Source organism: Chroicocephalus ridibundus, chromosome 7 (assembly GCF_963924245.1).
Source record: "Chroicocephalus ridibundus chromosome 7, bChrRid1.1, whole genome shotgun sequence".
Taxonomy (NCBI): domain Eukaryota; kingdom Metazoa; phylum Chordata; class Aves; order Charadriiformes; family Laridae; genus Chroicocephalus; species Chroicocephalus ridibundus.
Window position 1 is genome coordinate 31,243,856 of NC_086290.1, and position 23,141 is coordinate 31,266,996.

Here is a 23,141-nt window from a genome sequence, read left to right on the forward strand (position 1 = left end):
ATCTTAGCGTAAATGAGACACTTCTCTCCCAAGTGCACCCCATAACAGCAAGATCAGCAGAAAGTTCCGTAACTTAAATATGTGATATGCAGGAATACTGGGAAAACAGTTTCAACATACGTATTGGTTACAAACTGATCTACATAACAACCGTCACTAGTACAAACTGTTGAGGAAGCAGATAAAGAGTAAGTAACCAGAACCTCTATTACGAAATGTGTATTATTCTTGAATGAATGTTTGATCACAGAACTATTTCATATGAAGTGTTTTCCTGTAGTATCTTATAGCATGATAAGACAGATGCCCTTCATCTGCCTTTTTTTTCCATTGTGGTGGGTTGAATGAACGTTCCTCAGTCCAAGCAGAGTAGAACTGTTGGCATTGTTTTGGACACTCTTTGGAAACAGAAACTTAAAGCACTATCTGTTTTGTTTAGGTATCTCCCATTACTCTTGCAGAAATGATTTGGAGATAGTTCTGTAACCGATCTTGTTGTGAATGGGGTAGTAGTTACATTGCAAAATTGTTAATCCACTTAATTCCATGGACCAGGGCTGACTTCGGCCTTTTTCAATTCTTTTCTGTATCTCTGTTGTCTACTTCAGGGGGGAACTTTCTGATAATTTATGCAAGACAGCACATGTATGTTTCCCCATTTAAAAAAGCAGTCTTTTTACTGTATATAGCAACGTGTGTGCTCACATAGCTGACATTCAAGAAGAAAGCTGACATAAACCTTAATTCCTGCAGTAGAAAGGGCCAGGGCTTGCTTTAATCTTCAAAAATCTTTGGGAAGGAGCTGTTCTAAGAATGGATGGTCACTGCCTATCGCTGCTAAGAAAAGCAAATGAACACACTGTTTGGAAAGAACAAAATTTTATTACTTCACTGGGAGTACAGTCAGGAGAGTCGTACTAACACATCATTCTTAGAAAGATGTCAGGGAACATGTGAAGAAAAACTGCAGAATGTTTGATTTAGATACATTTAGCAGCACCGTGCCAAAATATGATGAGTCACTATGTACCAGGCAGCAAGTGACTCAAAGGAAGAGTGCTGCTTACCAACTTCCCAGCCCAAATTCCACCGACCCTGCCTGACGCTCCCAAACTCTGAAACCAGAGGCCAAAGAAACAGTGAGAGACCACAGTCAGACTTCTTTTCTATTTGTACAGCTACCAATACTGGATGTGCTCATGCATGCATATACATATATATATATATATTTTATACAAAAGCAAATATATCTACATGTAAGGCCTCAATTGCAGTATAAATGCTACTTATGTGTGTTGGCAGGCCATAGAAACTAGACAGATTATCTGAAAGGCAGTTTTATTCTATATATCTAGGCCAATAACAAGGAGAAACCAGTTCAAATTTACCCAAAGCTTTATGCTTTTACTTTTAGTGGAGCTTTATCCCACGTTCAACTTTTTAATTAAAGTGGTATTGCATCGGAAATTGGTCCACCCCATTTAGCATATACATTTGCACTGGTGCATGTGTGATTCTGCAGCAAGCAACAAGTTGGAACAGGATACAGCATAACTGGGACTACTTCATCTTTCTTACAGGAGTGGACTTGTGGGAGTACATTTCCTGGATGTACTGTCTTGCCTCTCATTTGGCAAAGAAGTCCGAATTTGGCTACAGACTTCTAACAGAACATTGTTGAATTCACTCTGCCTAGTATTTGGAGATTGGCACCAAGACAAACAAAATGTTATATTATGTCTTTACCTTTGTTTGACAGAGCAATAAAGAGCAACCAACAGTTGCTCTTCAGGAGTTGTAAACCTCTTTGAGCTTGAAAGTTTAAACACAGAAAAAGAACGAGTGTGGAAGGGGGCCTTTATCTCAGCTTCTGTAAGAAACATTTTCACTAATACTTTGCACGTTTCAAATGAGACTGACACCTGTATGAAATATCTGCTCATTATTTTGCACCCAACTAGTGCTAAAAGCACAAGAATAAGTGATGAGAAAACATGGGATCTCCTGTCTTAGTTTTGAGTATAAGATAACAGATTTTATTTCCATATTTTTCCTATTTGACAAGAGAAGGCAGTAATTCAGCGTTCTCTGTCTTGGGATTCTTCTCCAACTGCAGAGGGGAGCCACCGATTGCTTTGCTTAGCTGGGATGTCGCCAGGTGATTCGCACTTAAGGCAATACAAGACAACCAGGAGACTCGTGCCCCATTGATGTACAGCCACAACCTCTTGGATGAGAACGCCTCCATCAAGAGTGTCATCAGTGATAGCAAGGAGGAATATTTTTATTATGTGCTCTTTTGATATCAATGAGGTATGGAACCACAACGAAACAACAGGATTACAACAACATCCCTGATCACAAACCCAGTTACAGGAATTCCACTTACACTGATAACTTTCAGTTCAGGCTGTGTGTGTGTTGCAAGTACACCACACCCAAACCACGTGTCCTTTAAAAACCTTTCAAGGAAAGCAGCAAGTGCAATTAAGCCAGCTGTTTACATAAAACTGCATATGCAAAGATACACATCCGACTGGCAGATGTGAAGTCAAGAACACCTCCAAATCTCCTCTCAGCTGTTTTGGAGAGGGATGGTGACAAGAGCAGTCACTGAGCAGTTTCACAATAGTGCACGGGCGCATGGGTGTTGTCCGAGCTCCACAGCTGCTCGCTGACAGTTCCCGAGCGGCTCACCTCCCACAGTGCCAATTTTAGCACTTCAGAGACCGTCGTCTTGACCTGGGCCTGGAACTTTTTGCTAATCAGAACGTAGAGGATTGGATTGAGGCAACTGTTGATGAAAGCAAGGCCAGTGGAGAGGGGAATGCCATCTTGCAGTAAGTCGTGCAAGTTTTCATCGTGGTGAGCAGACAGCTCCACAATGCTGAATATGTGATATGGTGTCCAGCAAACAAAAAAAGCTACAACTACGGCAATGATGGTCCAGAAAAGCCTGCTGGAAGTCAATACAGTTCTCCTCTTCACTTTGACAATCAACAATGAGTAGCAAATGACCATGGTCACTAGAGGAAAGAGGTAACCAAATGCAAGCCTCACCCAAATGAGAATGTGATGTGTCAGCAAAATAAGTTCTCTGTCGTGCACATGGAAGTTGTTGTAGCAAATGGTGACATTGTTGAGAACTGTAGCCGTGTCTCTAAAGTATAAGGCAGGGCCACCAATAATCGCAGCTGACATCCAAATGATCCCACTAAGGATGAGGGTGTTCCTTACAGTTCGATACTTGTAGGAAAAGACTGGGTGGACTAGGCGGATGTAGCGGTCAAGGCTGATGAATGTCAGGAAGAACACACTGGCAAACATATTCAGCAGTGCAATGAATGAGTTCATTTTGCAGAGCCACTTCCCAAAAGGCCAGTGGAAGCCCATTGCCACGTATGTAATATAGAGGGGCAGGAAGAGAACAAAAATGAAATCTGCAATGGCCAGATTGAGGAACCAGAGTGTAGAAACAGATTTATCCCACTTAAAGCCCATAAACCAGATGACGATGGCATTACCTGGCACTCCCAGCAGAAATGCCACACTGTAAAAGGAAAGGGAAATAATATGGGCAATGCTGAGGGAGGACTGGGGTGATTCATCTTCCTCAGCCAGGTCATAGAAATAAGAGTAGTTCTCAAAATCTTCAAATGTCATGTTGCACAGTTGCTTTCTGGGGAAGAAAAGAAATGGAACAGTCAGAAGAGAAATGTTTTACTGCACTGCAAATAGTAACCTGCAACTCCTTTAAATTCTTGGTCACAAAAAAAAAGAAAATATTGACTTAGTTTCACATAGCTATGGCTTTTTAGCTGTCAGTTGCTAGCACAAAGCTTGTGGAGTAGTTTGGTCACAGACATTTCAATCAAGAACGTTCAATCAAGACAACACTTGAAATCTTCAGGAACTGTTTTCCTTGCATTTATTTCCTAATAGAGACCACTGAGCACAGTATCACTGATAAATTTCTGGTAGAACAGCCCGCAAAGTTTTACTGAAGTGTGATTTTTCTGTTCTTTTCTAGTCAAGTTTCAAATTTTACTGCTCTGTTCCCATTTGAAGCAAGTTTTATGGATTATATCTGTCAGAAATCAGAGAAGCACCAGGCAGCTATGTAGGCAAAAAAGTGCAGCTAAAATGCCAGGAAACTATTTTTAATAAAATTACCACCCACACATACACACCTCAAATTATATTTAACAAAATCATAGACAGCAATTTCTCCTGCAACTGAAAGTTCATGGGTTTATTCCTCTCTATCATGTATCTATCTTTGTATCACGGAATGCTGATTTTCAGACACATTCAACATATTAGATTTCCTCAATGCAGCAAAGGATGTAAAGAAGGAAATACCCAGAACCTATTTCAGGGACAATACATACAATTGTGATATTCTTCCACTTGTGAGCTGAGAAATAGGTAACAGATGAAAGAAAATAAAGCTTCCCAGGAGAAGACGACACACTGTAATAGCTAAAGATGAAAATATGTGTGTCTCCTTTATTCTTTTTTTAAGAGAGAACGACAGTCTCCGCTTTCTTCTGTTGCAAAAGCTTCTGAAACTTAGAAGTACAACATGATTTTTCACATAGGAATCTTCTTCTAAAACTCCAAAGGAAGAGTGTGGGAGGGAGAGAAGCAGAGCGGGGAGAAGGAAAATATAAACCAAAAGAAAAAAAAAAAAACAAAACCACAAAACAGAAAAAAAGGAATTAATGGGAAAACAGACAGCAAATAGAAGTTGAACAGGAAAAAGCACTCAGAAGTTATGTGTTCCTTCCACAGTAGAGACAAGCTGTAGCACAGCACAGATGGCCAGAGTCTCACAAAAGTATCTGCCATGATCAAAACAAATATTCTGTTAAATTCTGTGATCATTTAAAGCTATATTGTCTGGCTCAGCTGCACTAAAAACCTGTCCCTGAGAGCAGGACATGACCAGCCCATTAGCTGTACTATGGATGAGCTCACTGGTACGCTTCTGAGTGCTAGCTTCATTCAGAAACTGAAATTCAGCCCTGCTTTTGGAACCCAGCCCTGCATTCCTGTAATTCCATCAGTTTTAGCATGCCAAGGACAACAGGAGCAGGGTCTCCAAAGTACACTGCCTGCAGAATCACATCTGCAAGCTTCTATTCATGTACATACCTTTCCTCCAAAAACGCAGTTCACTTATTTTGAAAGGATTACTCACGCAAGTGAAGCTATGCATGTGCACACACATTAGCAGGATTAGTTTTCTCATTCGTAGATGGATGGACAAGGGGGAAAAAATGTGTAATTTTACATCTCTTGATAAAAAAAAATATGTAATAAGAATCAATACAGCCTGTTCTGTCAAGAGGCTATGATAACATTTGCCCTTTGTAATTTACATCAGGCTGAAGGAATGTTATTGGGTTTGCTGTCCTGATAAAATGATACTTATTGGGCTGCATTTATGTAATTACTTGGCCCTTGGGGGTAGATTCTGCATCAAATATCAGTACCACCCATCTGAGTCATTTTTTCAAATAGCTTAACAGCTGCTGAGGAATAGCATAAACAAGGAGCAGTACCACTAACATCTGGAACAACATTACATTTGGACAGTTTCTGAGGACAGTCAGGTTAATATAAAAAGAACTATACCTTCAAATCAAACTTACGCAATTCAACAAAAAAAATCCAATTTTTCAGACTCTTGCTGATTATCATCCTGTATTGCAGTTACTAACCAATTTTGCTTTTAAGTTTCTCAAGAGCTAGCACAATGCAACAATACTTGTATTCAAACATTTCCTCCCTATATGTGCAATCCCCACGCTTTTTTTCCTAATGGTGCTAAAAAAACATAACGACAATAACAAACATTTGCCTACTGTCCAACAACATTAATTTTATATTTAGAATTTCAAAGATGATGTGTAGCAGGAGAAAGAAAACATACCTAAATAAGTACCAAATATTTACCAAGCCTCCTGCAGTTTAAAACTCCTCCATTGAAAGAGCGCAACTCTAGAATGCAGTTGTTTTTCCAAGCTTGTATTCTTTCTTATCTCTAACTCCTAGTCTTCCAATGCAGTAACTCTTTATCAGCGGGGGCAAAAAAGCAGGAGGAACATTGCTTACCACTGCTCCCTGTGCACAGATGCTGAAACTAGACTCTACGGCTAGGGCTCAGCAAAGACGGACAATCACATTTGCAAAGCCCAGAAACTTTTACCTCTGAGAGGCATCCACATATATGAAGCACTTCTATAACAGGTCTCACAGTGTTAAGCCCTGCCCTGGAAAACATAAGCAGTGGGGATTTTCAGTGGAGCTATGCTGGTTTACATCAAAAAACACATAGATTTTTTTCTTCTAGGATAACCATTAGCCATAATTCATCAGGATGTTTATGTTCTTGAAACACACATTGTCCCAAATACATGAGTTTGGGTTTTATTTATTAATAAACTTTCAATGTCAGAACTGTCTTACAGTTCAAGTCTAGGTCTTGAAAGTGAAAAAAATCTAATTCTGTTCCTAATTCTGTCACTGATTTCCTGTATGATCTTTGACAAATGGCCTCATTTCCAGGCTGGAAAGACTTCCATGAACCTGTCTGCAAACAGAGGCTCGGTAGAGGAAACAAGACTTTTTGCCAGCAGTTTCCACTTGGCTTTCAGGCCAACTGCTAGAAAGGGTAGGGGAGGTTTGGTGCAGTTCACTGGCTCAGTCCCTGCTGGTCCGGTGTTGCAAAAAGGAGCCAGAGGGAGGAAAGTATTTTTCAATAAACAGGAAAGTGCGGTTAGAGGCCTGGCAATAGGACCTGGGGGCAGCCACAGGTTACAGAACAGTGTTGTACTGCATATGGGTGAATATAACTGAGTTTAGACTTCATCCTTTTTTTTTTTTCCTCATAGTAAACAGTCTGTCTAAAGTGCACGCTCAGCAGTTGTTTGACTGGAGTCTGTTCCTGTTTGCTGAGGTCACAAGCAGCTCTAAAAACTGAGCCTCCTTGATTCAGTTGCTTAATTATGAATATATCCGCTTAATTTTAAGCAAATATGTTTCAGGACGTTTGACCAGGAGGTTTCATTTCCTGTCCCCTTCTGTAGAACAGACATTAATTACTAAACAACTTCATAGGAATATGACAGGCTGGTACTTGGTGCTAGTACCTTTTAGATCCTGGGACAGAAAACAGAATTACCAAGAAGTACAGATTGTTAAGAAATATTTCTAAAATACAAAGCCACAGAACTGCTGGGAAGAGACTTCCTCATGTGCTACATGAACTGTCTTTCTCTGAATCTCAGCAGGGAATTACAGAATTACAGAATCTCAACCGACATATTCATAGCTTTTTACTACAAGTACCTAGAGTTCATTTTCTCTGCCACCATTACAGTATTTCATAAAGTTGAGCCGTAACAACAACTTGGAAAAAGGATTGAATCTGCTTAAAATAGAACAGCTTTTGTCACACTAAGAATGGCCTTACGGTTATGACATGGGACTAGTACTTTGGACTCTATTCATGGCTATGCCACATGCATCCTGTTTGACCAGGGGAAGTCGTTTGACCTCTCCACGCCTCAGCCCTGAGGTCAGTGGAATGGCTTTGGAATGAAATTACATTGGGTTTTCAGTCTAAAATAGGAGAAAACAAACAAAACAGTTGCCATTTGCACTCACTTGACTTGATGCAAAGCCTTCCTGGGGCTTCAAAGTTCTCTGGGCAGTGCACAAGTTAGGGTCCAGCTTAATTACACTGGTCGTTTATGCCACGTGTTTGGGCTACAGCCCACACAACCTCTATCTCACATTTGGTCCCCATTACTTTCAAAATTTACAGAGAGGTCCAAGGGAAAAGCTTATTCATTGTCTATGTTAGTTAACAGTTAACACAAATATTTGAGTGGTAGTCCCAAAATCTATTTGTTCAGTGTGATAAACAGTGCTCAGAGCCTCTGCCCAGCTAAATTGATTTCAGAGGTCACAATAGTGGGTCCTGACTTAATAGGAAAATTATGGTTTGCGGAGTTGGCTGTCTCAACAGTTAACTTCACAGAGGGAATATACTACACAAACCCTCCTTTTAATGTCTTTATGAATAATTCTGAGCACATTACAGGTATGTGATCTATGGCTAAAGAAAAGCTTATTTGATCGATTCACTTCAACTTTTGTAATTTGCAAGAGCCAAGTGTTGAGAACAACTAGTTTCTCAAAAGGTCACCTAAAGCGTGCATGTCATACTGTGTCTCAGCAAGTTTGGATGCTGAATTCATTTGCGAGCCCTCAAAAAAAATTCTTGGAACTTTTGAGGTGCTAAATTTTGAATTTATCTAGCTTTAAAAAGAAACATGAAATTCACACAGTAGTTTGTCTGTGAAGTTAAAACCACAGAAGGCTGAGCAAGTTTGTTAAAGGTATACCCATATTTCTGGCAAGTATTTTACAAAGACATAAGAAAAGATCCTAAAACTCACAAGGAATACTTATGAAATTACAAACTGCCATAGACTTATACTTCTCCCTCAAAAGAACAAAACCAAGATGACCACTTGCCTCCATGTAGAAACATCCCAAAAGCAGGAAGTGCCTGATACACCCATACTACAAAATTAAATCATAGCTACGTTATAATTTAAGTCTTAAGCTGTCCCTGCAGACAAAGCTACTAGGAAATGAGCATTTTAAGCTAGTATACACAAAAGTAGAATCAAGGCTTGTGTGCATGTTTTCTCTTTCACAGACACATACACAAACACCTATCTCTTGACTATCGTTTTAATGGTCATTAGATGTATGGTACAGAATGACTTTGTAAGCCATCCTGAATTCCACAACTAGAATGGGTCATAATAATATGATATGTGACTGGAAACCTTTTCAAGCCATAATATAGATGTATTTGTCCTAGCAGACAAGTCAAGAATGCAAATAACCATCATTCTCCATTACATCTCTCAGTGAAGTAGTGTTGGAAATGTATACGCAATGTACTAGCTAGACATCTCCTAAAATTTATGCCAAAAACAACTTTCTTTGAGCAAGGCCAAACATGACCTTATTAGTCATAACACACCACTTCTTCTGTGGTATTGAAGTCATTTGACCAGATAATAGCTTCATAGCATTTTACACAAAGTGAGTGTTACAGCAGGATTAACAAAACCTTATAGAGCAGACTCAGTTAATATTGGTAAAGCAATAATTTCAGACCAGCACTTTTGCCGACACAGAAATGTCAAACAACAAATTGAAAACCCAACTTTATAGCTAAATAATGCTGCTGTAATAGGAAAAGCATCTATAGTAGGTCTGGCCTGAATATAACAAATCATCTAGACAACTGCTGCAATTGAGCAGAGCACCATTTCCACAATCAAGTAGCTCATAAATATCTGCAACCAGCAACTCTGTATCATCAAAAGTGATTTATTTTCATGCTGATCCCAAGCATCAAGACTTCCATCCCCAAAGAAGACAAAGAAACTCAGATGCCTTCAGGATATGTAGGGAGGAGCACTTGGTAACTGTGTAGTTAGTGCTTACTCCTGCTCTTATTCCCTTCCATTAATATAGCTAAAAGTAGAAATATCTTTTCTAATATTCCTTTTGAATGTTAGGATTTGCCAGAACCACTGCAAGTCCACAAACATATTACAGCAGAGCCAAGAAAATGACAGATGATATCTGTGAAACACTTAAAGTGGGGGGAAAAAAAATTTAAGCATTCCTACAAGTAGATAAAAATAGAAGTTTAGGTAAACAGATTTAAAATATGGTCTTATATTGTATGTGTCAGCACTGCCAAAGTATTTACATAACCGATCATAACACCTCGGCATTCACAACGCTTAGTGAAAGTGGACTAAAGTGAGGAGTACCATCAGTCTGGTTTACAGACGGGAAGGCTGAGAATGACCTACAGGAAGCCTCTGATCAAACCAGGTACTAAACCTAGAGTCCCTGCCTAGAGGTTCAACCACAGTCTCATCCTCCTTTCTTAAACGTAACACTGTTCCCGCACTCATGATGGAGCAGAGAAACCACAGCTTCATCTCTGGGAGACCTTCCCCTTCCTGAAGGGAGGCTCTCCCCGGTGCCGTCATGCCCACTGCGCTGGAGGGAGCCAGCACCTACCTGGGCAGCCCTTGCAGATACTAGTCTGTTTTCTCTGCATTGAAGAGAAAAGGAACCTGGATCTCCACCATTTGCTTGTCATATACATTAATCTCTCTCTGCAGGCCCACAACATACTTCAGAGGCACTAAGCACACCTCTCTGATGACAAAGCCCAGCCGGTATACCATATATCATATTGGCTGTGTCCTCACCATGTAAATACGCACACTAATGAATTATTGTTCCAGGGAAGTTTCACATGTTCTCTATTCCTCCACAAATGCCAGCAGTATTTTCTTTGACTACAAGCCACCATAATAACTACATACCTAGAGTAATGGAGAGACCCAATTTAAAACTTTTTAAGTGCCTCATCTTCACAGTGACTGGACTGATAAGGTAACGAACGCTTGTATTTCTAATCAAGCATGGCTTTTCATGTTTTTCATGCAAAAATTGTATGAAATTTCTACTTTGCAACTGTTTCATATATTTGTGATGAAAGAAGATTTTGCCTAGCATTCACATGATCGTTACACGATCATGCAGCTCTGAGCATGTTTTTTAAATGGTTGTACTCCTTCAGCAAAAACATGCTTTAACCACAACTCCATCCTAACAGGAATTAGCAAAGTGAGAGCAGACAATAAAGAGTGAATGCAGAGATTTCTTTCAGACTATCAACTGTTGTCTCAGCAGACTGCTTAAGGCCAATTAAACATATGTTGAACAACAGCCATTCTAAAGTTACTGCAGTGTAACAACAGGTCATTACGGAAAAAATAAAATAACCATCTCCAGCAAGATACAAAATCTCTATCAAATAACAGATTAAAAAACAGCTTGCAATCTGTTACACTTACAGTCCTTTTAAGAAGAAGAGTTAAGAGCTAACCCCAGAGAAAATGAGTAACACAACTCATTCCTCAAATAGGCCTTCTTATATCCTATTCTATTTCCCCTATTCATTTCCCAGTCACTTCTAACAGTATGCTTGGTTACGTACTGCCTTCTAAACTGATCTCCCTTCTTCTAGGTTTATTCTACTCTTTAAATCTACATCAGCAGTTTCTTCTAGCATGATTGTAATATTGCTATGGTTATATTACTCCTGACACATACTCTTGCATGAGTCTATCAGAACATCCAATTCTAAAATATTGCTAGTATAAAACCAAAACACTACCGCTGATAAGATAACATATTTTATTATGTCCTCACGGTTAATAAACTAGGATCACAGTGTCCAGTAAGTAAGGGTTTCTACTTCTGTATCAGTGTTATGCTAATATTCCTACTCATACAAAGCTAACTCTTTTACTTACTTTAAGATCAAGCCTAAAATAAGCACCGCGTGTATTCCTGCAAAACTGAAAAATTCATATTGTTAATGCAATTTCAGGAGGGCTGGATATTTATCTGTCTCCCTAATAGGGCATTGTGAACACTCCCTAGCACTGGTAAGAATAGATGGTGCCTATGATTAAGATGTTAAATTAGGAGCTTGGAAATACCGGTTTTACAGGCGTCTCACATTACCTTTGCAAATCACTTCTCACCTGACTCCACACAGATACAGGTACAACACCCTCAGGTAAGAGTTTAGGACAAGTTACTCAGTTTTCTTAAATGGGCAATGGTTCTTAACATTTCCCAAATATGTCATTAAAATAATGTGGGGCTGAGCTCGTTAAAAGAGGATCACCGGAAAGAAGAAATGGTAGTGCAGAAAGTGATATTACATTGACGGTACAGGACTTACTACTCACCACCGCCTCTCATCTAGAAGGCTTCAGAAGAGAATAAACTTGTGTGCCAGGCTCACACTTGCTGAAAGAAGCAAGTATTTTATGTTGGGAAAGTACCCAAAGACCCTAGCCTTGGAGATCAAAGCCTCACTGGATCTAAGCACTATAAGCACATAATGAGAGACAATTCCTGTCTTGTTTATAATTAATCAGAATAAACAGGCACAAGAAGAGTAGGGAAGGGAACAGAAGTATCTTGCTCAAAGCCAAACAGTAGATTCAAAGACAGAGTTGGAGACAGAATTCAGACCTTGCCAAAAGAATTAAGAGATAAATATCTTTTGTGGATAGAGGGAAAAGGTGCTGGTTCTTCATACCTATGCCATGTGATTCTTGAAATACATCCTTCAAGAAGTATCAAAAAGGGACAAGAGAGCCTGGGCTGGGAAAGAGAAGTAGGAGAAGGCTGCAAACTCTTTGCTAGCTAATGTTCCTGGCAATGAACGGAGAATTCTAGAGTGCTGTCCTTTGCAGATAACCCTTGCACACAAATCTCACTTGTAGCAATGGGTTTTGTTAGTTTCCCTTTTAGTTTCCCTTTGAGCCCACTAATGAAAATATTGTATCTGCAGCAGGTCTGTTCAGTTCATCTAAAGAATTGTAATGCAGTAAAATGGTGGGCCAGGTATGAGAGAGCTGCAACAAGCCAGCACAAATTCTCTCTGGAAAAGAGTGAATGTGGGCCAATGCAGGGCTTTTTGCTCCTGTCTCCAGGCTCTCAACCTCTGGAACATATCGAAGACACAAAGAGCACAGAATTAGCTGAGCTCCCCTGGAAGTACTACATGCTTCTTCTGAGGACACACAATTTTTCTTTTTGTCTCAAGAGCCTCATTGCACACTGTAAAAGTAGCAGCAAGTGTGGGAGAGTTGATCTGCGCATGATGACATCTTCCCTTCTAAAACCAAATGTCTCTTGGACACCACCCACCCCAGTCACAGCAATCCTTTCTTCTGGTAACAGGCCAGGAGAAACTGTTCCTCCCACTCAGTTCTCTTCTGCAAAGCCAGCAACAACAGAGCCCTGCACTGTTGTGAAACTGCTAGCTTCAGACTGAATGAACACAAATCAAGCCATTATCAGAAATAATGAGTGAAAATTAGCCAGACAACCAGACAGCACAGTAAGAGACAGCTGAACTGCTGGCACATTCCATAAGACGAAATGAATAAATAAGCAAATAACAAGACCGTTCAACAGACTACAATCCTCTACAAAGCTAGCTGCTCAGTGCTTGCAATAGCAGAGTTATTAATAAAAAAAATAATATCTAAGAACAGATCACAAACTTCAAGTGGCTTTTAAGAAACATAAGGAGAAGAAAATTCTTTAAGGCAGCTGGCTTTATTAGGAAACAGATATAAATTTTCCTCTTGAATCAATCTATCAGAAATAAATACAAATCTAACAGCATTTCAGAAGTTGCTCATCAGATTGTCAGCAGACAAAGAAATTCTTAAAATTAAAAGGAAGAATTTATAATGTATAACATATACAAATTGCATTATTATCAACAGTTTTCTGCTGCCGTCACTGGTACAGTAAAAATCTGTAGTCAGATCCTGCTTAGGAATCATTATACAGAGTTTTCCTGACTTGTGATCCCTTTCCACAACGGCAATTATTGAATCCAAACCATGAATTCATTCTCCAGAGTCAAATAATTTCCACTACATCACAATCAAAGAGATTCTATGTGCAATAAAAGGGCACTCTAATATCACTCATAGCACATATAAAATCCATAGATTAAACTAAACTTGGTTGGACCTCTACCCTGTGTGCCTGGCATAAGTGACTGATAATGTTTTAAATTCGGGCAGAAGCTGCAGTGACATTAAACGAAAGTAAATCGGGTTATCAAAATATTTCCATTTCCTAGTTCAGCTGAGGCAAAACAAGAATATGGTGCTAGTGAAAGCAAACTGTCATAAGCAAGTTAATCCTGAATAAGTTTCTACAAACTGGGTCTGACAAATTCCTTTACCCTGACATACCCTCATTCATTCTCTTCTCCTTAGCTATGAATTAATAAAAATTTAACATTATTCAGTAATACAATTTTATTTATCTAGAAAGCAAATCTGTTTTAATTCATAGACAATCTGTACATCTTCTTTAAATCTACAAAACCAGGTCCAGGATATTGTTTGGCTTTGCAAAATCAGATTTAGAAAGGCTAAAGGTGACAATGACATGGTTGTCACTAAGTCTGAATAGGAGGTGGAATCCAGCCCCGTCTCATTGTGCAGTAGTGTATACGGCTTCAAATCTTCTTGCCACTTCCTAGGAAACATGCTCCCATGCACTTAATGACAGCTAGATCCACATCCTACCTTATTGCACAGTGGCTGGGGAAAACACACACGCCTTCCAGTTCAAATCATAGAAACCTTTTTTAATTCTGCTTGACTTTTATTCTTCAGAATTAGTTTGTTAATGTGCCGCTTAAATTGAAATTATTTCCAGTTTCTGTTCTAGAATCTGTTCAGATTGGAAGAGATGTACTTATTTCTAATAATACTGGGAATTGATATAGCTATAGGAGACATACTATCCCTAAGCAAATAAAAAATTAAAACCAATGCAAAAAGTGTGGGGGGACAGATTTCCCCCCATCTTGGTCAGATTACCATTCTCTGACAGGATAAAAGACATCTTGAAGTGTGTATAAACACATTCAAAAGTCATTAAAAATTAAATTCGCACATACTTTCATATCTTTTCTCGCTGCAGGGGTGGTTCAAAATAATCTTTGAAATAAACGAGTATCGCATTCTTCCAAGAAGCTCTTTTAGGTAGTATGTGCTCCACTACCTTACAGGATTTGCCTGCAAGTGTTGCTGTAGCTGTAGAAACACGTTATTTAGAAGGGAGAGAGAGAGAGAAAGATTTAAAATATAACAGAGAGATTGACCTACCTCTTCTAGTCCCTTGGAACAAAATGCTCTGTAAATCAGGGATGCGAGCTCTGTCGCAGCAGGAAGAATAAAGTGATCTGCGGAGTTCAGAGTGACTTCAGTGTGATTCCAGCTGCTTCACTTGGCTACTGCCTTCCTTCTAATAAAGCTGCAGAATGATATAACGCCGTGTTTGTTTTCAGCTGAGGAAGTTGTTTCCAACTTCCCTTGGTTTTCTAGACCCAGTTTTGAAATATTGCCTTTCTGTATAATCCCAGTATTTCACCAAAAATAAATGTTAGACATGTGAATGAATCATTTTGGTCAGTGTCCAAGCAAGCAACAGATGTGGTGGCTGATGAATGGAAAGAGACCTTACAGTTGTAGGGTGCTTTTTGTTATGCAGAGACAAGGTTGAACAGTATTTCTTTGTAAGCTCTCTGGTTTATAGAAAATAATGTTGAATGACCAGAAAGATACTTAAAAAGTCACACTGAAAGCATCATTTTGTAACTGTACCGTGAGATACGCTCATTTTGTATTTATGATTAGTAGATTAATCTCCTTTTGTGTGTAAGAGAGAAGTGAGCTCCTCAAAACATCACTATTTAGTGCCTCCATCTGTCAGTCAGTGCAACACTGGTCAGAAATTTGAACTGGGTTTTTTGGAGACTTGGCTTGATTCCCAGTTCTGTAAAGAGCCTGCTGAGTTTTTGTGGCCAGGCCTCATGATCTCCATGTCGCTTAGTTTCTCAGTCAGTAAAATGGAAATATTATTCCACTAGTATCTACACATACCATAGCTTCACCTGACTCTGATGGTACCAAACTCATCGTACCATTTTAAATCAGCTGAGCATCTGTCAGTCTGCCCTTACCCAAACCCAAATCTTCTAGTGGAAGCAATAATCGAACAGTGGTACTCCTCTCTCATTAATGCAAACCATGTAAAATGTTTAACACTGATTGAATCTAGTCAATTCCAAATTTTCCAGATATCAAGTCTATTGATTCCAGTAAAAATTAGAAAGAAGAGGAAAAGGAGGAAAAGGAGGAAAAGGAGGAAAAGGAGGAAAAGGAGGAAAAGGAGGAAAAGGAGGAAAAGGAGGAAAAGGAGGAAAAGGAGGAAAAGGAGGAAAAGGAGGAAAAGGAGGAAAAGGAGGAAAAGGAGGAAAAGGAGGAAAAGGAGGAAAAGGAGGAAAAGGAGGAAAAGGAGGAAAAGGAAGCGACAAAACACAGAAGAGGGAAGTTAGGAAACTGCTGCTTCTTTCAGCATCTGGTTAGCAAAGCTGTCAGTTTTAAGCACCTCTCTTATGGGTCCACAAATCACGGATTCTCTTAATGGGAACTAAAAATTCCTTCCAGCAAAACTATCCTGCTTTGTCTTTCCTTCATGACAACAGCTCTTCCTTCTGCCAGTATAACTTAAAATGCTGATGGCTTGTATGTGAGGGGGAAAAGCTATGAATGAAAAGATGCTAGGTGAGACACAGAGTACCTGGACCATGGGAAAAGGACAGAGAGGCATGATTCCTGTGAATATATGATGTAGGAGACAAAGAGGGGGGTTGTCTGAGGAAAGAACATGGAAAGACTCAAGCACCTCATGATTTGACATCTCACTTGTTTATTTCTTGCATTTTAAAGATTTCCTGTTTTCTCTAGGTAACTGATTGGTGAACCTTCACTGATAAAAACTCTTTTAATAGTAGTTCTTTTATAAATATTGGGATAGGTTAAATACAGGCACCGTTTATCGGTAGCTCTGCCAAGTTTTGTTTGCTTGTAATGGCACATGAGTCTGTGTGTCTCTTAAATCCTTTGCCAAATCCAGTTATTGTAAGGCAGTTAATTCAAGGGTGTGGTCAGTACTATTTCAGTAGGACAAAAGATTAAATTACTGGGTAGATGACCCTCACACAAGATCTACAGTAAAAAAAAAAACCAGCAAGCAGAGTCGAGTCACACATTTGCCAAATGCTCTTCATCTTCTCAGTGAAGTGAGTATTCTGGACAGTGCAGTGAATTCTAGCAGTTTTGAGGTAGTGAGGAATTGTCCTTAAGGGGCTGTTTCCTTCACCATAACCTAAAGCTACTCTAACACGTACTGGCCATGATAGTTCAGGTCCTCCATCCTTCAGAGCCAAGGGAGGATTAAACCTCACGCAGAGATTTTCCTCACCCTTTCTACTGCTGTACCAAATATGAAGTCACAACTGCTAAGGACTCAGGAGACATTTTGTGGAGACAAGTTTTCTTAGAAAACGAGATTCTTTTTTCAAGAACAGCAGATTACTGCACTTAAAATGAATTGTCTACCAATCTGTCCTACCTACATTTGTTACTTTTCAATTGAAAGGGACTTTTGCTCTGATAAGCAATTACCCAGTTTGCACAGTAAAACCAGCATATGTAATGTATCTGCGAGAAAAAAAAGATAACAGAATTTTACAGACAAGACTGCATTTAATCTGAAAGGATTTTGTTCTGCTTGTTTTCACTTTAGAGCTAAATATAGCATTTTATTCTTCTACGGTTTTGATTAACCACAGTAGGAATCTTAAGTCCCTGAGGAATGTAAGCTTGGGCCCTAAACCTTTTCTTGTTTTTGTTCCTCCTGTGCTCAGACACAGTAAAACTGGTATGGTGAGTCCCAAATTACATGGCTTTTTAAATATATACTTTTGTGCAACCCATTAACCATTGACATAATTTTATGAGTGTGATCTTTTCAGATAATTTTGTGAAAGTTTGGAAGAAAATGAATGGGGAAAAAAAAAGTACCTTGTTTACTTTCATGTCTTTGCCTTTTTCTCTTTGCCATGTCATTTGTGCTTTTTCAACAGGGTAAGTTAATGAAGTCTTGACGTTTTTACTCTGCATTAAGTATGGCAATATGCCAGAGCTACACTGAAGAAGGACATATATTCATGAACATACAGTGCATGTGGGACTTGGAGAGCAGGGAAATACTACTTTATACCTGATGGAAAAAGACCAAGGAGAGTGTTTTCATACAAATAATAGATATTGGGTTGTCCATCAGTAAATAAAGTAGGTCTATGGAAAAGCAAATGAGTTTTAAAAGCACTTCTGATTCTTTGTGGGTTTTTTAACCCTATAAAACAGAACAAAGGCAGATAGTTCATGGCAGAGGATGTATGCGGAAAAAAAGATGGGGGAAAAACCTTCAGAAACACTTTGCCAGTATTAGCCAAAGCACAAATTACAGAGCAATAAACAAGTAGCCTTAATTTACCTAGATTACCAACATTTGCCTCATAGTTCTGGTAATTATTTCCCACTGCTGAGACCACTGGGTCTTATCTAGCTGCCTATTAGTATGTGCAGATAACTCAGCACTAACGAACACCCCAGACTAAATTCAATGTGAACTAACTCAGTTAAATTGTAACAACCATGAATTTGCAAATTAGGTCAAACAAAAGATACTTAGTTTTTCTCAAGGTTAATTTAAGCTGAAAAACACAAGAAAGAAATTACTTACCTTTTCAGGATTCAGCTGTTTACAGTTCTGTTCTTTTTTTTTAGGAAAAAAAAAAATTCTTCACTGTTCCTTTGTCCTCACTGTTTGAATTAACACCTCATCGATTAAAATCCACTCGGGAAAGACAGAGTTTAACTACCTGACAATCAGGAAAAGGGTAATTTCCTCCCTTCCCGTGAAACTAATGACTATTCATGCCTATCCTTTTGGTAAAGCTGTAATGTTTACTTGTGGCTTAACTGCCCACTATATACCATAGTCAGCAACTACGACAAAATTGTCCGGCGACACATTTAAACCAAATCACCTGACGAAGGGAGGTTTGGCTCATTTAGGCAGGTCCACATCCTCTTTCTATGTTGATATTAGAAATCTGAAGATTTGCATGTATAATGGGCTGAAAAAATTCAGTAATTCTGCAGAAGGCAAAATCCTTCATCTATTACTTCAGTCAAGTTAAAATACACAAGCATATAAATGAATTGCTATATGTGTATGTGTATATATATGTGTACATACATATAAGTTTGAGCAGGATCTTTAAAAGTAGCACTTCATGTAACTCCTGCAAACAAAGCCATCATGGTGTTACATTCTATGAAATCATTAATATTGGAGAATAATTTACAAGGAAAGGGAAAGAAAAAGATCTATTTTTTTATTACTAAGAACAATACCTGGAAAAAATACTGGTAGAAATAGCCTCTTTTTTCCCCCATAGATTTTGCTTTTACACTTGCATTTTTTCCTCATTTTCCACAAATAAGTAGGAAAGATTTTCTACATAACTTTCAGACCACAGCTACTCAAATTTTGTATTCACATGACAATAAAATAAGATATAATACCTGCCACTCAGATAACACTTGAAATCCATGGAATTTTCCAAGGGTGCCTTAAAAACAAACATTCTGATATGTCGTTGAGTGCTAAAGATTATAGTCGTTGAATAGCTAAATAAACTTGACAACAGTATTTTTCCATTTTAGCTCAAGTGCTGTCTCCTCCCATACAAAGGATGCCAGTGTTTGGAAAAATAATTTCAGAGACAACTACAGAGTACAGAAATAAAAATAAGGCTACGCAAACTATAGTTGTTTCACTACATATTTCACAATCTTTAGTACTGCTTATAGGGATTAACCAACGTGCACTTTTTCACATCACATAAACTACCAGGAACTACAGAGTCACTTACAGAGGTTTTAGGAAAGCCCTCAAAAGGAAGTCAGAATTTACTGTTGAGCATCTAACTTACAACACATGGATTGAGTTAGATGTCTGAAAAACTGCCTAAAGCCTAACTAGCCTAGGTTCAAAGAAACCCAAAGTACAGAGATGAACCTGAGCCATACTTCCTCAAGATTTTAGCTGCCTCCATCCACTCGGGATTCAAGTCACCAGCATAGCTGCCTACACCTATTCTTTCAAAGATCTTATTTTCCATTTTCTTATGTAAAAGGTTTTTTGATCAAAACCCCAAATCCACAGTTCAAATAGGATTATATTATGGTGTTACATACACTGGACATGACTCAGTGACCCAACAGGTATTTAAATTTCACCATTCTGCATTCATCTATTACCAATTCACAGCTAAGTTGTTAAAACTTGTCATGATGAATAACAACTCACAAAACGAGCAGATCTGCAGGGAGGAGACAACTACAGGTTCCAGTCCCTCACTATTCTGCAGCTAGACCATTGCTCTCAGCTATTGTGCTCAGTGTGACAGAGCCAGTCTTAAACACTAACAAACTGCAGACAGGGAAATGGAAAAGGAGTTCTAATCCCCTGCAAAAGGCACAGAGCAAAGCTGAGGGCTGATACAAAATTAGGGACAGCTCCCTGAAAATATCTGCTAATAGGCAGGGTGCCTACAGGATGCGTGGGTGATCAAGCAAGGTTGTTGTTTTGCAGCATTACTACTCAAAATCTTAACTAAAAGAAATACCTATGCACATGTAGAATTGTGCGGTCTGCTGGTTACTCTTTATAATAGTGACCAGCCATTGACATTCCTTAGGATTTATGGAGATGCAAAGGTTTTAAATTGGACAGTAGCTCCTTGCAATGGATAATGGTTCCTGAATATCCGTGCAAAGCTGGTGCAAATCAAATCCAAATCAAACTCAATCAATCAACTATGGATATTCTAAGAAGCTGTGGTCAAACACATATTCATTTATATTTTTAAAGTTGCTTTTTATAGTCAGCTGCATTTGTCAGATTGTTTGTCTGCTTAGTGGATGTAAACACATTTTGTGAAAGGTGCCAGGCAACCTTGACTCCACGGGGATTTAAGTTATTTATCCATAGAAATGAATGTGAGACAGGGAGAACCAATGCAAGTTTCTGCCTACTGCTCTGCATTTGCCCTCTCCTCTGATCACTCTCGGGGGAGAGAACACAGTTTTGCGTCTAAACCCTACCCAGCCCTCAGCCTCTCTAATGAGATGGGAGCTGATAAACTTCAATAAACCTACTGTTTCTGATATAGGCAAAGCAAATTATTAGAAGCTCTGAAAAACACTTTGCTGGTTAAGGGCTCAGTCTATAAAGTCAATATTAACTCTTCCATTGCGTTCAGTAAAAGCAAAACTAGCACTATCTCTAATAAATCAACAGTGGGCTCAGGGAGGGAAGCATAGGAAATCAGTCGAAGCAAAGAGGCAGTTAAACTCCCCCATATTTATTTCTCCATTTTAGTTCTACTTCTTAAGCTGTATCAAGACACACGAAGGTTAATTTTAAATCCTTCTTACTTCGCAATTATTGTTGTGGTTTTTTTTAGGAAGACTATGTGCCCCAAATTCAGCACTTAGCATGAACTTGAATATGGAATTTACATGAATCTAGAGACTAGAATTGCAGCATTTTCTGTAAAGGCTATTTAAGAATAGTCTCTCTTCAAGAGGAGAGCTTGTAGAGAAGGGAACAGACACTTCTCCATTTCAAGATGAAGAACTAGGCAAAGGGGAATTATTACACTAATTTTATGTAGCTTGGGTGCAAATCAGTAAAAAGAACTCTGATCACTTCAGTATTAGAAACATAGACCATCCAACAATGTAGAAGAGACTTATGGTTTTACTGATGGACCAGAAGAGAGAGAGACTGAACTCTGATCCAAAGAACTACTGCAGTTCCAGGAACAGTATGTGAAATGCTGAAGAAACACAAATCAAATAAAGGGTTGTTTGTTCAAAAGTTCTTTTTCTCTCTGTTTGATTTTTTTTTTGCCATGAAAAAGTCTCTATATTTTCAAACTATGGGAGAAAGAGGTTTCTTTCAAAGAATGATGTTTTTGCTTATCAGCATTCCTAGCCTAAAATTAAGTTTTGTCCGTGGAAAAAACCAAAACTTCTCTTGTTTAAGTTTCCACTTTTTTCCTGAATAGAATAAAGAAATCTTTCTTTAAATTATTCCCAGGGTAAAGCAAGGTGGAGAGTCAGCTTGCTCTCAGATGTTAGAAAATATCTTACGTGGTTTATTGTGGGAGTGTGGCGGTGTGCTATCCCCTTTTCCCCCCCGGCTCCTGCTCAAGCCATGGCCATCAGCGGGAGTTGTTATGAGTTGCACTTGAACTGTGGGAGATGGCTGGCAACATAACCAAAACACTGTCTGGAGTGGGAACCTAGGCATCTTGTTCCCATGCGAATATGCCTATAGGTCCATTATCTTACTCCATAAATAGCAGACAGCCCAAGAGCCCTTTGAGCTCTCTTGCACAGCGGTGGGCTGCACGACAGGATCTCCCCTTGAGTGGGGACGCTCACTTAAGGTTCTACTCCTCAAGGTTGAGAGATTCCTTGCCGCAACAGATTCTCGGTAAGTGACTAATAGCATGCTAAACTTTGAAATCTTAGCTAAGTGATATAAGGATTGATTGTGCATATATAATCCTTTAGACATAAACCGTTGACCAAGTCTAGGACTAGGACTGGATCCAGCTGCACCTAGACTCCTCTCTGAGAAGTTTAGAAAGCAAGAGGGTCCTTTCCAAACGTCGTGGCTCAACGGGAGGGTCTCGCTTACAGCTCGTCTGACCCTGGCCTCTATGCAGTAAATAATCAAGTGTACCCTGGCATCGAATCTCGTAAAACACTGTCGCATTCACTACTAACTTTGTTAAATCATTGTTTTATGTTCATAAACATTTCACTACTTCTCTCTTACAAGTGAAGTTAATCACTCCGCCCACGACAGGGAACATTAAAAAAATTTAACATGATTTAGAACAGCCAGTACAGAGGAAAATAACGCTTACTTAATTACCTTGGGAATACATTTTGACCCCACCTTAAATTGACTGCAGAACATCCAGTGACTCAACATAATAGTATATATATATTTGGAACTCCCTGACTCCTATAAATTACACTACAGACAAGGAAGCTGCAGAGATAGCTTACATTCAGGATCATCTTACATTCATCTGCATGCACCTATTTAAAACCAGAACAGTTCCATTGAAATTGATGGATATAAACATTTAATTCAGAATATTCCAAGGGGTCAAGGCAGGTTCTCAACTTCTAGCAGCTTGAAAATTCTTGAAAAACAGAATTAATATCCCTCCAAGAAGCTTTGATAAAATTATGTCTTTGTATCAGAAATACGGTATTCCCTGCTTGAGTAGTGGGAATGAATATTTACTTTTTCAAAAATGCCTTGGAGTTCCTACTACGATAAAATGTGAGGTAGGCTAGAAGGCAGCAATAGTCATCTACTATACTTATTTAAAATATTTCAAGACTCTCACATTAGCATCTGATTAAAAAAAGCCACATTCATTTTGTACCTTACCT

General features: G+C 38.9%; 1 protein-coding gene across 3 annotated transcripts; it reads right to left on the reverse strand.

The window, feature by feature from the left end:
- Positions 1 to 897: 897 nt before the first annotated feature.
- On the reverse strand, positions 898 to 18,548 carry CMKLR2 (chemerin chemokine-like receptor 2). Of its 3 annotated transcripts, XM_063342361.1 has the most exons (3): positions 18,331 to 18,545; positions 14,844 to 14,991; positions 898 to 3,679 (listed from the first exon to the last, which is right to left on the reverse strand). In XM_063342361.1, the coding sequence occupies exon 3, from the start codon at positions 3,661 to 3,663 to the stop codon at positions 2,611 to 2,613; it is 1,053 nt and encodes a 350-aa protein (XP_063198431.1). In that variant the 5' UTR covers positions 3,664 to 3,679; positions 14,844 to 14,991; positions 18,331 to 18,545; the 3' UTR covers positions 898 to 2,610. The 3 variants fall into 3 exon arrangements, with proteins under 3 accessions (XP_063198431.1, XP_063198433.1, XP_063198432.1); XM_063342363.1 differs by lacking the exon at positions 14,844 to 14,991 and having other exon boundaries at positions 18,331 to 18,548; XM_063342362.1 differs by lacking the exon at positions 18,331 to 18,545 and having other exon boundaries at positions 14,844 to 15,055.
- Between the last annotated feature and the right edge of the window lie 4,593 nt (positions 18,549 to 23,141).

Excerpts from the sequence above, each read along its gene's own strand:
- CMKLR2 (XM_063342363.1), bottom strand. The coding sequence starts at position 3,663 with ATGACATTTGAAGATTTTGAGAACTACTCTTATTTCTATGACCTGGCT.